This window comes from Hemitrygon akajei, chromosome 6, assembly GCF_048418815.1.
Source record: "Hemitrygon akajei chromosome 6, sHemAka1.3, whole genome shotgun sequence".
NCBI classification, from domain to species: Eukaryota; Metazoa; Chordata; class Chondrichthyes; order Myliobatiformes; family Dasyatidae; genus Hemitrygon; species Hemitrygon akajei.
The window spans coordinates 177909144-177924652 of NC_133129.1; the positions used below are offsets into that span (position 1 = coordinate 177909144).

Genomic DNA, 15509 nt, shown 5'->3' on the forward strand with positions numbered 1-15509 from the left:
TGGGTAGAGAGCCATCCATTTAAAACAGAGATGCAGAGAAATCTCTTTAGCCAGAGGGCAGTAGATTTGTGGAATTTCTTACCACAGGCAGCTGTGGAGGCAGGTCATTGGGTGTATTTAAGGTAGAGTTTGATAGGTTTTTGATTGGACATGGCATCAAAGGTTACAGGGAGAAGGGCTGAGGAGGGGAGGAAAAAAGGATCAGCCATGATTAACTGGTGAGCAGACTCGATAGGCCTAATTTTACTTCTATGTCTTATGGTCTTACGTGGTTCTGCAGAGGGTGTTTTTTTAATATAGTATTCTGCTTAATAAGGAATAAATCTTTCATTTTGTGACACCAGTTATTTAGGTTAGGGTTGACATAGTGAGGTAGTCCCACTGATCATTTGGCAATTTCTCCTGTATGGAGAAAAGGATCTTTACCATGCAGTCAACTACTGTTCTGTTGGTTCCAAATATTTATTTATGCACAACAGAATTTCCTCTGTACTTTCAACTTTATTAATATGATAAACAAAGTAGTTACAAATGTTGCATGAGAAAGAACATAACGTATCCAATATTTAATACATAAAAATATTACTGATGGTCCTTACTGAGAATACTCAGTGCATACTCAGATACAAGTGCATCAGTTTTGCAAAAAATCATACGAGGGATACACTGCTGTGGGAACACAGCTATCAAAGCTTTATTTAACCAACTGAGATGTCCTTTATGGACTGATAAGGATTTCATTTCCATTTCTGGCAGTATCTTGAACGGCTACTGGATTCAGGGCGAGTGTATAGGTGTGATTTAATGTATACACTATTCATTATTTTTGGTGTTTTGAACATTCGTTTAAAAGAACAGTGTTAGGCAAGAGAAGTCTTGGGTAAGATTGTCCTACAGAAAAGATTCACAAAACGTGTATTAACGTTCTTTAGGAAAAACAAACAGAAACAGGGCCTTAGAAAGTGACTTAGGACCGACAGAGCAGAGAGAGACAAAAGAAATAGATATTTGGAGGCCAGAAATGGAAAAGTGCAAACTTCAAGAGAACCTAGAGCCAGAAAAGATTAGAGAAAACAAGGTGTGAAGTAATAAAAAGGATGTAAATCAGCAGGCACAATGCTAACAGACTTGTCACAAGTTGGATACAAATAGCAGAGGTCCAGGTGAGCTTAGGTATATGGAGGATGCAAGATAAGGGCATACATAGAAAATCATTTTTAAAAGTTGTAACTATAAATTACAAAGCCATATGTAACTTTGCTGTGGTTTATGATCAGGATGTTTGGCTTAACAATAAATTACAAGGGATGAAAGTTTCTTTTTTTTACATCATTTGCCTACCTTTTTTTTTACACGGAGAAACCTCATGTTTCAGATAATAGGCAACATTGGTAACTGATTTCATTATGCTAACCTCACCAAACAACTCTTGGCTCAAAATTTGAAAACAATGTTTTTTTTTTAGTTTGGAGTAAAAATGAATGCTCTGCTTTTAGCAAATTTTATTCAGTTAATAATCATTGGGACTCCATAATCAAAATAAATGCAAAACAGGCAACTTTTTAAAATTGTAAATCAGCCAAAATTCAATCCGGTTAATTCATATAAACTTTCAGTTTCAAAGAGAACTTTAATTTCCTTCACCACAAAAATATTACGCCATACCAGAATGTCATACGTGGCCTGAAAGAGATTAGAGAAAGGGAGGGAAGGGAAGGGAAGGGAAGAGGTGACTAGCAACAAATTATTTTGCATTTGCTTCCTCTCCTGGAACTCCCCAACAGTTCAAAAATGCAGAGTTGTTAGTAGATGCACAAGCTCAGCCAATACCTATTCACTTTTTGATTTCTTTCACTTTGTGGTGTCTGTTTTTCACTGATAATGCAAACAGCATAGGGAAATAGCTACGTAAAGCATCAGCTCAGCAAGCAAATTCAAGTTTCCCAGCTTCATAATTTTAGTCTTACCTGTCTGCCATGAAGGTGTTCTGAACTGTGGTAGCAGGGAGGCTGTTGCAGGTCCACTCTGAGGACTGCGTGATTCAATAGCCGTAAGGAAATTCATAACCGACGTCTCTGATGCACCACTGCCAGAATGTTGCATGGTTGCATCAAACAAACTGGACAGCCCTGAACAAATGCAGACAACAATGAATACAATTAGGCTAGCTTCATTCAAAATAGGACACAATCAGTAATGATCAGTCACCAAGGCATCAAAGCTAAGCCTTCATTCCATTACTTATCAAGAACCTACCTACCTCTAATTTAAAAATATTCAAAGACTTTGCTCTCCCCATCCTTTCAGGAAGAGTTCTAAAGGACCCTCAAGCAGGGTGGGGGGGGGGGGGCTTCACCTTGAGCATGAAAGCCTGACCCTTCCTTTATGAAGACTTCACAACTATTTCTGGATTCTCCCACAATTGAAAGCATCCATGTATTTTTGAGGATCCCTACCACCTATCCCACAATCTCTTTGATCCACTACCATCAGGAAGGAGGTACAGGAGAATCAAGACTAGGACTGTCAGACTGGGTAACAGTTTCTTTCTTCAGGCTGAGAGACTAATGGATACCCTGCCACCACCAAGGTCTCATCACTAGGGACAGCAAGCTGTTTTTTATACTGTTAACCTGTGCTATGCATTACATCTTTTTTGAATGATATTATGTTAACTTATTTATGACAATATTTTGTTTTATATGTTGCGTGTGATCTTTGTTTTGAGGGTGCACCTTAGTCTGAGGAGAATGTTATTTTGTTTGGTTGTTTATATGTAGAGATGACAATAAACAAACTCTTCACCGCCCTTTCAATGCTTCTACATTTCAGTTAAGCTCTCCTTCCTTGTTCTTCAGCAGATACAAGCTTAGCTTGATCAACCTTTCTTTAGACATATTGCCATTCCAGATGGTAGTTTAGTGAAGCCTATACTGTTTCCAATACATTGAAAGTCTTCAACAAGGTGTCTAACACAATACACAGTATATTAACAGAGCATTCTTTCACCTTTTCCCAGCTTTTCTCATGCTTCTTATATTTCACGCACCTCTCAGCAACCCTCATCATCCCACAGCCACATTTCTGTAACAGCTGACTGATCATAAACTTTCTGTTTGCATACTCAGACTATCTGCTGTGCTGGTATACTATATTCATTCAGGTACACAATGTCCATTTTGTTATTTTTATTTTTGCTTTATCTACTGATCTGTATACTTCCTGGTTAAACACGGATTGCTAGCCAGAAGAAGCACAAAAAAAATTAGCTCCAAGCCACTCTACTGAAACTGCCCACTTGATCTTCTATTTTAGGGAACACTTGGAAGAGAAAAAGCTTAAAACTTCATTATCAACAAGGAATAATCTATTCACTTTTGTGAAAAGGTGATAAATTGAATTTATTTGCAAACCACATCAACCCCATCGTGATTTAAAAAAAACACCTTATTGTAACAGGAGAAACCTGCAAATTGGTTGAAGACAGTATACAACATCCCACGGGGCTTTACAGTCAACTCAGCACTTTTGATACGCAGGTATTATTGCAATACAGGAAAATAATGTAGCCTATTTCCTCACAGAAAGGACTCAGAAGCAGCAATGAGGGAATGCTCGTTTCTAAGTAAATGTTTTTAAGTTTTTAAGTAATGTTAGCTGAAAGATAAATATGCTCTGGGACCTTGTGCAATCCAAAAAAAGCTCTTTGCATTTTTGTTCTATTAGACAGGGCTTCAGTGTTGTTTGTCATCATACACTCACTGCCACAACCATCACATTGTTTCCTTACCCTGAACTCCATCTGCCCATCACCCACACACTCCACCTTATGGCTGCACTCTGGCTGTACGTTACTTGATTCTATGTTCCACCTTCCTCTATTAGATTCCATCATCTTCAGCCTTTGTCATTTCTACCTATTACCTCTCATCTTCAGTCACTACTTCCACTCCTCATTCCAATTCACCAGGGTCCACTTATCACTTGTTAGCTCTTGCTCTACCCTTCCTTCATCTTTTTATACTGGCTACCTTCTTTCTAACTTACAGTTCAGGGCAAGAGTCTTGACCCAAAACCTCTATTTCCCTCCAAACACTGCCTGACCCACTGAGTTCCTCCAACATTTTTTTTTGTGCCTACTGTTTGCCCTGTACTATGTCAGTGAAGATTTCTTACTCTGGTTACTGGAAAAGGTAATTTAAACCTAGGAACATCCAAGAGAAAGTCAAAAACTCCATCCTTAAAGTAGTCCACTACTCAAGATATTAAAAAAAAGTTCCCTTTTTTGATGTTAGTTTAGTAAACAATAGATGGAGTCATAGTCACGTACCACCCCACCCCCCAACACTTCAGAAGGCAAAAAAGGAGTTAGACCAAATTACATCAATGAACATGAATCACACCAATCATTTCACCAAAAAAAAATTTGCAGGCTAATAGATGATACTTTAGTGGGTGGTAATTGTAGTCTTTTAAACATAGGTACATAGCAACTAAGTAACGATCATGGAAGTTGGAAGGCATTTGTTAGAACTAAAACACACCAATCAGAACTATGATTTTATTCAAAAAATTCTATTGTGAACTGAATGATCATTCCAACCAGGGAATCACACTGAAAATAGCTTGAAGCTTTAGCTGCCTCATCATCTTTTCCACAAAGCGGACTTCAAGCAGATCTTCACAAGTCACTGCAACATTGTGTTTGCTAAAAATACATATATTAACTATAATCATTACATGAACTTGCATTTCAAATAATCCAGCCTAGCCCCTTAAAGAACTTAATTTTTCAAGAACAAAATCCTGTGAAATGACTAGGGCATATACCAAACACAAGGAAATCTGCAGATGCTGGAAATTCAAGCAACACACACAAAATGCTTGTGGAACACAGCAGGCCAGGCAGCATCAATAGGGAGAAGCAATGTCGACGTTTCGGGCCGAAACCCTTCGTCAGGCATATACCAAGCGGTTTCCTATTTTATCAACTATGAAGAGGAAAAAGTTTTAGCCTTAGCTCTAGCTTTTCTCCCCCCTAAACTGCCCATATTCAACACCTTTTACAAGTTCTAAGAACTAGAAGAGGCAACAACACAATGGAGTTTTATTTCATGCCTTCAAAAAAAAAGGGCTTAGTCCACAAGGCATAGGAGCAGAAGCAAGTTATTAGTAGGTGAGTGATCCCAACAGACCTAATCATTTGCTTATTTTCTTTTACTGAGGTATTTAGCAACTTGTTATTGGACAAGATATCTGCAAGGCAATATAGCTTCTGGAATGAAACCCTCAAAATGAACAATTTCCCCAATAGTTTAGTTCCACAAGGACAGGTGATTATAATTTGTTTGCTCAAGGAAAGTTCACTGAGCCATTCTCTGGAAGTGTTCATGTAGCATACATATTAAAGAGATTGAAGTTGATACATCTTACTAATTGATACTATTTATAATAATTTAAATGACTATATTAAACCAAATACATATATATGGAAAAAAAGGAAAACATCAAAATGGAACCAAAAAAATCAAAATGCAAACTCAACATTTACAACTTACCAAGTGGACAAAATTGATTACAGCAAAACTAATAGAAAATTATGATCAGATCCATAATAAGGTTACCTACTGTTCCATATAATGAGGTATGAGATGTACAAGGGGTGATTGATAAGTTCATGGCTTAAGGTATAAGGAGTCAATTTTAGAAAACCTAGCACATTTATTTTTAAACATAGTCCACTCCTACATTTATACACTTAGTCCAGTGGTCGTGGAACATACGGATCTTGGACCTCCAGTAAGTGTCCACAGCAGGGGTGATTGATAAGTTTGTGACCTGAGGTAAAAGGAGATGAGTTATACAGCTCTCATTACATGCACATGCAGTTCAACTCTTTGAGTGATTATGCAGAAAGTTTGAAGTTAATAAACATCTCCTGCTACCTTAGGTCATGAACTTATCAATCACCCATCTGTGGACACTTTCTGGGGTCCAAGATCCATATGCTCCATGACCGCTGGACTAAATGTGTCAATGTGGGAGGGGACTATGTTGAAAAATAAATAATGGGTTTATTGAAAAATAGGTTTCCTAAAATTGAATCCTTCTACCTTAGGCCACAAACCCATCAATCACCCCTCGTACTTCTAGAATGCAATTCAAGAATAAAACTGGCACTGAGTTTAAAAACTACTTGTAATAATGCAACATGTGATTTTTTTAATCATTTGTTCTCAATATAAAAAGTAGTATGTGGAGTTTACAATTCCACATGGGGAAAATATTACACAAGAATGGAATTTCTCATGAATCATAGTAGATTGCTTAAGGGCACTAGATAAGGTTAAGAATACATTATTAAACAATACTTTAAAATGCTACAAAGACTGAACCTTTAATATACACAGAATTAAAACCCTGACACTTCAAAGTAAGCTGTAACTTCTCAGGTATTAGTACTAAAATACTATTTACCTCTTTCCATTATCTTTATTAAAAATATATTTTATCATTCATCCTTTTATCCACCATTCATTCAAGATGTGTACTTGCTGACAAGGCAGTATTTTTGTTTGCCAAATTCTAACTGCCCTCAGGAAAGTATTAGCAATTACTGTTAATCTAAACAATTCAGTTTTCTTTATAATTCTCTTTGTTTTTTTCTCGTGTGTGAATTTATTTTCAAATAAATCTTAGGTCCTTCCAATGCTTGCTTACTGCCTTCTTGCTTCTTGCTTCCATTTGATTTTTCTACTGTCTCCTCATCTGCTCTTTCCTACGTGCAGTTCTGTGATCAGATAATGCTTGGTAAGCATAGACATATGCACTGGAAAACATGATCAGTCTGTAGAGAGAATAGAAAGAAAAGTTTCTGAACAGTATAAATTTCAGGTTTACAGGACTGATAACAATCTCCCAGGATCTAGCATTGGTTTATGTTTAATAATAAAATGCCAAGGAAAATGCAGAAGAAATCAATTATAAAATGTTCTGGGATCCATGAAGACTTTCAGCATTTGCCACATCAGATTTCTGCACATTGTGGCCAGTAAATAGCTCCAAGTGGTTTAAAGCAAAGCTTTTAGTCTACAATTTTCTGTATTTGCTTATGTAACAAATGTTATTTTTGCTATCACAGCAACTTTAAAGATAAGATCTGATACATTTCTGTTGTTGGTAAGATTTTCAGAAGTTTGGTTGGGGTTTCCTGCAACAATATTTTCAGGGTATTTCCACCAATAAAACACTTGTAAATCTTTGACCCAATATTCTCAAAATTTCCTTGCAACAGATTCAGGGGACATGAAGAATGGGTGTTTATACAGCATTTGATAAGGTGCTACACAGAAATGCTGCTGTATGAATTATGGTATGGAATTCAGAGGTACAGTAACATATTACTGGAGTAGTCTTCAGAGCCCAGAAACTCCAGATAAACAATGCTGTTGTCTCTTAAATGCCCTGTCGGAGGCCTAGCAAGCTACTCAATTCAAGAGCAACTATAGAGGCACAGTAAATGCAGGGCTTGCCAACAGATTCCATATTCTGTGAACACACAGAAGAAAACACACAAGAAAAAAAGTCACTATGGTCATATGGATTTTAAAAGGGGGGGATATGGTCAATAGATTTATTAGAAAATATAATACAATCTTCAACCATCATTGCTCTTCAAAAGTGTAATTAAATAGTCACAAGTTTCCAAGATTTATACAAAATGAAGGCCACCTAACAAAGAGGATTTCAAGTAAATTCAGCACACTGACCAAAAAAGTATAGTATGACATTTAATGGGGAAAAACCAGAAACAATAGAGGATGAGAAACTTCGGTTGTGAAGAAATATTGGAGACACAAGCGCCTCCATTAGCAAAAACAAGATTTTTTTTTCAAAATTGAGGGTATATAGCTTTTGAACTGATTACTAAGAGCTTAAATTTATGATCAAAGGGAGAAACATACAAACCCCATTTCCAGAAAAGTTGGGATATTTTCCAAAATGCAATAAAAACAAAAATCTGTGATATGTTAATTCACGTGAACCTTTATTTAGTTGACAAAAGTACAAAGAAAAGATTTTCAATAGTTTTACTGATCAACAATTGCATTTTATAAATATACACAAATGTAGAATTTGATGGCTGCAACACACTCAACAAAAGTTGGGACAGAGGCATGTTTACCATTGTGTTACATCACCTTTCCTTTTAATAAAACTTTTTAATCGTTTTGGAACTGAGGATACTAATTGTAGAAGATCTGCAATTGGAAATTTTGTCCATTCTTGCTTGATATAAGACTTCAGCTGCTCAACAGTCCGTGGTCTCCGCTGTCTGATTCTCCTCTTCATGATGCGCCATACATTTTCAATAGGAGATAGATCTGGACTGGCAGCAGGTCAGTCAAGCACACACACTGTGTCTACAAAGCCACACTGCTGTAGCCCGTGCAGAATGTGGTCTGGCATTGTCCTGCTGAAATAAGCATGGACGTCCCGGGAAGAGACATCGCCTTGATGGCAACGTATGTCTCTCTAAAATCCTAATATACGCCTCAGAGTCAATGGTACCTTCACATACATGCAACTCACCCGTGCCATGGGCACTGATGCACCCCAAAACCATCACAGATGCTGGGTTTTGCACCTTTCGCTGATAACAATCAGGATGGTCGTTTTCATCTTTGGCACAGAGAACTCGAAGCCCATTTTTTCCAAAAACGAGTTGAAATGTGGACTCATCTAACCACAGCACACGGTTCCACAGTCTTTCGGTCCATCTGAGATGAGCTCAGGACCAGAGAACTTGCCGGCGTTTCTGCATAGAGTTGATGTATGGCTTCCTCCTTGCATAATACAGTTTCAAGTTGCATTTCTGGATGCAGCGACTGACTGTGTTAAGTGACAATGGTTTTCTGAAGTACTCCCGAGCCCAGGTGGCTATAATTGTCACAGTAGCATGACGGTTTCTTAGGCAGTGCCGCCTGAGGGCTTGAAGATCACGCGCATTCAACAGTGGTTTCTGACCTTGCTCTTTATGCCCTGAGATGTCTCTGAATTCTCTGAATCTTTTCACAATATTATGTACTGTAGATGCTGAAAGACCTATATTCTCTGCAATCTTGCATTGGGAAATGTTCCTTTTCAACTAACAATTCTCTCACGAATTTTGGCACAAAGGGGTGAACCACGACCCATCCTTGCTTGCCAAGACTGAACCTTTGATGGACGCTACTTTTATATCCAGTCATGATACCTCACCTGCTACCAATTAACCTGCTTAATGTGGAGTCTTCCAAACCGGTGTTACTTGAATATTCTGTGCACTTTTCAATCTTATTTTAACTCTGTCCCAACTTTTGTTGAGTGTGTTGTAGCCATCAAATTCAAAATTTGTGTATATTTACAAAATACAATTAAATTGGTCAGTAAAACTATTGAAAATCTTTTCTTTGTACATTTGTCAGTTAAATAAAGGTTCACGTGAATTAACATATCACAGATTTTTGTTTTTATTGCATTTTGGAAAATACCCCAACTTTTCAGGAAATGGGGTTTATAATTAGCGGTCATCAGAATTATTTAAAAAGTTATCCATGGCCTCAAACAGGCAAGATGAGGCACGTTTCTATGGCACTACTTCCATGGGGGCAAGGAAGCTATACCTTAAATCAACTTAAGTCAAAAACATTAGCCAGTCATTAATGCAATCCTGGTTCTAGCAATGGAAGGGTTTTATCATCAATGCTGGGAAAGTAAAATCTATAAAAGCTTTCAAGTAGCCCATGGATAAATATTAGAAAACACTGAAGGAAAAAAAAACAGATGAAGAGGGCAACACAATGGGATATTGACACTGAATAAATGAGCTATCAGAAGTGAAATGTGCCTGATAGTCTTTAATACTGTGATATTCTTGTATACCAAGAAGTTATTCTCAGTCCCACTTTAGCTTCCTAAACTGACAACCAACTTAATTAAAACAAACCCTTTGGAGATTTTCTATTTTCAGCCATGACTTAGATGATTGCTTTAGTGTCAGAGTTGTGGCTTCAAGTTACACTCTTAATTTGACAACAGAGATTTAGACTGTTATTCAAGTGCAATCCTACAGTACATCAAAAGTACTTAAATTAACTTTACTTTGGGACACAAAGCATTGTTTAAAGTAGATCAATGCCTTGAAAAATTCATTTAAATTGCTTTTTGTTAAAGCATGGCAGAACATTTTTGTACTCCAGTGCAAGAAATATAGCTGCCGTTATAATGCCCCCCCCCCACAAGACTAACCTGATAATTATCTATTTTTAGTGACATTTGTTGAGATTAGATATGGGAATAGGATAATGGAAAGAACATTAATTTAATAGCAAAGTCCTACAGATGCTGACAACCATGGCTGACAAGTAAAAGACAGCATAAAAGCAAGAGAGGGCAAATAACATAGCAAAAATTAGTGGGAAGTTTAAAAACAAACAAAATATGGCAACTAAAAATGCATAGGGAGAGAAAAGATGAAATGTGAAGCCAATACTATGAAAGAGGATTGCAAAAGTGTTTTCAGAGATATAAAGTGTAAAGAGAAGCGAGAGTAGATATTGGACTGCAGGAAAATGATGCAGGAGAGATAGTAATGAGGGACAAAGAAATGGCAGACTAACTTAATATGTATTTCTCATCATTCCACACCCCCCCCCCCAGTCGATGAAGGGTTTCAGCCTAAAACATCAACAGTTTGCTCTTTTCCAGATGCTGACTGGCCTGCTGAGTTCTTCCAGTATTTTGAGTGTGCTGCTTGTATTTCCAGCATCTGAAGATTTTCTCATATTAATAAGTACTTTGCATCAGTCTTCACTGTGAAAGACACTAGCAGTATGCCAGAAATTCAAGAGTGCCAAGAGGCAGAAGTGAGTGTATACTTCATCCTGCTACTAAGGAGAAAATGTTTGGGAAGTTGAAAGGTTTGAAGGTAGACAAGTCTTCTGGACCAGATGGAGCTGAGGGGGCATTAGTAACGATCTTTCGAAAATCACTAGATTCTTGAATAGTTCTGGAGGAACGAAAAATTGCAAATGTCACTCAACTTCTATTCTCTCTGCCTTGGTTCTTTCTTTGCAACTTTCTGCGTTTTCTGTAAAAAAAAAGTATCTCCTCCCCCCCTCCCAATGTAATGAAAGACCACAGATCAGAAAAAGTACACTTGGTTCCCCACCAACACGCTACCTGATTTGCTAAGCATTTTCAGTATTTTGTTTTAAATACTGGGGTGAATACCTCTGCTGTTAAATCTACCAGAGTTGCTTATATAAACCATAATTTAACATCTCTTCCCAAAAAACTTTCTCTGGTGCCATAATGCTTCCTTGCTATTCCTGTTCACCTGCATAGGAAAGTTTTGATCTTGCACTCCAATTTGAAATGTTACATAAACCTCAAGACAAGTCTTCTTTAGAATGGATACTAGTAATGCTACCATTGAGGAAACAAAACATTTTAAAATACAATCAGCAAATTGGCTGACTCATGTCTTGACTTGTATGTTGAAGTTCTGGAACTGTACCCTTTTGCTTAGTAAATGTTTGCAAACAAAAAGTGACACCACCAAAAATCAGAAAAGTGTTGGAAATCTGACATAAAAACAGAAAAATGCTGCCAACACTCAACAGGTTAGGCAGAACCCAGAGGAGAAAAGCTAAAACTTCATGCCAATGGCCTTTTATCAGTTTGTCTTTTAAAAGATGAATCAATATACTCTGCAAATATTCTTCCATCTTGGCAAGCATGTCCTTGTTTTTAATCTATTTATGGAAGTTGGTGTCACTGCCAAAATTGGTATTTATTGCCCATCTCTAATGGGAAGATGGTTACAAGTTGCCTTCAAATTGTTCCAGTTATTGTGGCAAAAGTTCTTGCACAATTCTATTAGGCAGAGAGTTCTAACATTTAGAACAATATACAGTGGATTCCAGTCAATTTAGCTATCAGTTAATTGGGGCAGCGGCTTATTTGGCACAATTCTTAAGGAGCATAAACTAATCAAGAAAATAGCTGGAGTTTGCTTTGTGTAATTGGGACAGGAGACTGTTGAACAGTTTGTAATTAGAGTTAGTTTTGTGAACTTGTGGGTCCATTAGACACTATACCATGCTCCAAGTGAACAGCTTTAAATAGTGTCAGTTGTGCATATTTGTGTTCAAAAAACACTGATTTTTATCACTGAAAATTGGCAAGAAATAAAGCACAAGACAATTCAGAACTGTTTCACTCACAGCAGTTTCAAGCATGCGGGCTTTGAAATGCCAGGAATGGCCAAGTTTGAAAACTAAACAATTTCACTACTTCAACAAGTTAGGAACTAACAAGAATTTGAAAAGTATCAACAATCATTTTGAATGGTACAATGAAAATGAACATTTGGAGAATGCAATCGTCAAAAGCATTGTATGAAGTTAGTCCATTATCTACACTAAGTGTCTGCATTGATTTTGTTCATTTACAATCAAAAGAGCAAAGTAACATATTCCTCCATCGCTAACTATTAGACCCTACTACACAGTTTTATAGTACTGTAGTACTATTAGCAGTGTTCTAATTTGTTCTGTATTTCATTTAAAAACATAGTTTGCTACTCAGTTAAAAAGCAGTTTGTCTTTTTAGAACCTTTTTTACCATTTCAATGAAATGTTGGCTCATTGGGCCAAAATCTACTGATCCTGTGTCCCAATTAACCGGAAATCCACTGTACTTCCAAATCAAGGCTGTATGATCTGGAGGACTTCTGTAGGTGGCAGCATTTCTACATTCCAATTGCCCTTGTATTTTGAAGCCAAAACGTGCACTTTGAAAATAGCACTGAAGATGATCTTGAAGTGTTGCCTATTCAATCTACATTAAAAAGTGGTCAGTTGATCCTAAAACATTTCATGGCTTTGGACTGGCCAGGTAATCAATACAGAGCCATCTAACTAGAAAAACTATCCTACTTCAAATTTATTTGCTGACGAAAAATTACTAACTTCCAAAAATTACACAAAAACTGATTTCAAAGGAATGCTAAAAGATGGTTTCAATACACATCACATGATAAATAAAATACACACCCACAAATCTATTGATTTTTAACTTTTCTCAGACGTAATAAAAGGTCCTTGACATGAAACATTAACACAGATTCTCTCTTCATTGATACAGGCTGTAAAAATGAATTATTTCCCAACACGTTTTAAATCAAGGCATCTACTGTACTTTTTTTTTAAAAACAACTTCAAAGTTACTCAAATCCACATAATAATCTATTTTGTACCTGTGGGATGATGTGTAGTGGTATAGCCAGGCAGCTGGTGAGATGTTGCATAAGCCTGTCTGTGAATGAGGTCAGTTTCCGGATGTGATGCTCCATAGCCCAAGCTGAGAAGAAACAAAGTTAACAGATTTAGTCACTCACATACAATAAAGAGTTACTCTTAAACAGGGAGAGAGACTAAATGCAAAAATAAAAACAATTATTGTGCTAGAAGTTTAAACAAAGACCTTTGTATTGGAAAGTTACAATATAGACATTGGAGTATAAGAAGTATTTCACAGAACCACTGTAGAACAAGTGGAGATCATTTGGTTGTCCACAAAGGATCTATATAAAAGTAATCACCTAGTCCCACACCTCCATCCTCTCCACATAACCATAAAAAAATCCTTTCAGATACAAATATACATCCACTTTGAGTGTTACAATTAAATCTGCTACCTTTGCACAAGACACTCCAGATGCTGGTAACTTGAGCAAATAAACAAACTACTGGATGAACTCAGCAGCATCTGTAGAGGCAAAGGCTTGATCAAAATTTTGGGTTGAGGCCTTGAATTAGAACCAAGTGTAAACAAGAGTTAGCCAGAATATGAGGTGATGGAGGTGGGCGAGGGAGAAGCTAACAAGCAATGGGTGGATCCAAGTGAGGAGGAGTTCAAGGGCAGATGTAACAAGGTGGGGGAATAATAGTCAGCCCTTCATGAGTGCACCTCAAGGATGTGTGCTTAGCTTACTGCTCTACTCTCTCTATACTCATGACTGCCTACCTAATCATAGATCTAATGCCATTCATAAATTCACAGATGACATCACTGTTATTGATAAAATTTCAGATGGCAATGACAATCTCCATGGATCTGTTCTGGCCCCAATACACTGACACAATAATGCAGAAAGCATAAGAGCAGCTCTACTTCATTAGAAGTTTGAGGATATTGCTATGTTACCAAAGAATTCCTATAGATGTACAATGGAGAGCATTGTGACTGATTGTAGCCTCCATACAATTCTGTGATGCAATGTACAGGATTGCAAGAAACTGCAGAGGACTCAGCCAGCTCCATTCACAGGCACAACCCTCCCCACCATTCAGGAGATCTTCAAAAGGCAGTACCTCAAGAAAGGGCATCCATCATTAAGGATCCTCACCATTGAGGACCTGGCCTCGTCTCATTACTATCAGCAGGAAGGTGGTATAGGAGCCTGAAGACCCACATACAACAATTCAGCAATAACTTTCCTCCCCTTTATCATCAGGTTTCTGAGGGGTCTGTGAACTCATGAACACTACCTTGTTACTCCTCTCATTTTTGCACAATTAATTTTGCAATTTATAGTAACTTTGTCTTTGCACTGTATTGCTGCCACAAAACAACAAATTTCATGCTGTACAAGTCAGTGATAATGTGGCGACCCAATTACTAGCACACTCGAACCGGCTGACAATTAGCCAGAGCCAGAGACAAAGATACATAGCCTCAGGGAGTTTCAGTTACGTGCCTCTCCAAGTTTCGAGTGGGGGGAGACAGGCTTTTAAGCAAGACTGTGTTTGTGAAATAAACTTATTCCGTGGTTGCAGTTTACCGACTCCGTGTCGTAATTTCAGCGCTGCGCGTAGCACATCGCTACATTGGTGACCCCGACGGTCCAACCGTTTTTTTTGGACCGGAGATGGCAGACGCTGCGTTTGTTAACGCGGTTTCCTTGAAGCTGCCAAGCTTCTGGACGCTACAACCTCACCTATGGTTTCAGCAAGCAGAAGCCCAATTCCATGTTCGGCAAATAACCTCAGAGGACACCCGTTACTACTACGTGGTGAGCTCCCTCGACCAGGACACAGCGGCCCAGGTCGCAGAGTTCGTACAGTCTCCCCCGGCAGACGGCAAGTACACGGAATTCAAAGCCCTGCTCGTAAGGACTTTCGGGCTCTCCCGCCGCGAGCGAGCTGCCCGCTTACTGCACCTGGATGGCTTGGGAGACAGGCCTCCATCGGCTTTGATGAATGAGATGTTGTCTCTGGCCGACGGACACACGCCCTGCCTCATGTTTGAGCAGGCATTCCTGGAGCAGCTGCCCGAGGACATACGCCTGCTGCTGTCCGACGCGGATTTCAGCGACCCCCGGAAGGTGGCAGCCCGGGCGGACGCGCTGTGGAACGCCAAGAAGGTGAGTGGGGCGCCCATCGCACAGATCACCCGGCCAC

General features: G+C 38.3%; 1 protein-coding gene across 1 annotated transcript in view; it reads right to left on the reverse strand.

Annotated features, from left to right (window-relative positions):
* Positions 1–15509, reverse strand: part of qser1 (glutamine and serine rich 1) — a 155084-nt gene that overhangs the window by 49188 nt on the left and 90387 nt on the right. The window contains 2 exon segments of the mRNA XM_073049828.1: positions 1968–2129; positions 13304–13407. Of these exon segments, the coding sequence (XP_072905929.1) occupies positions 1968–2129; positions 13304–13407 (266 nt within the window).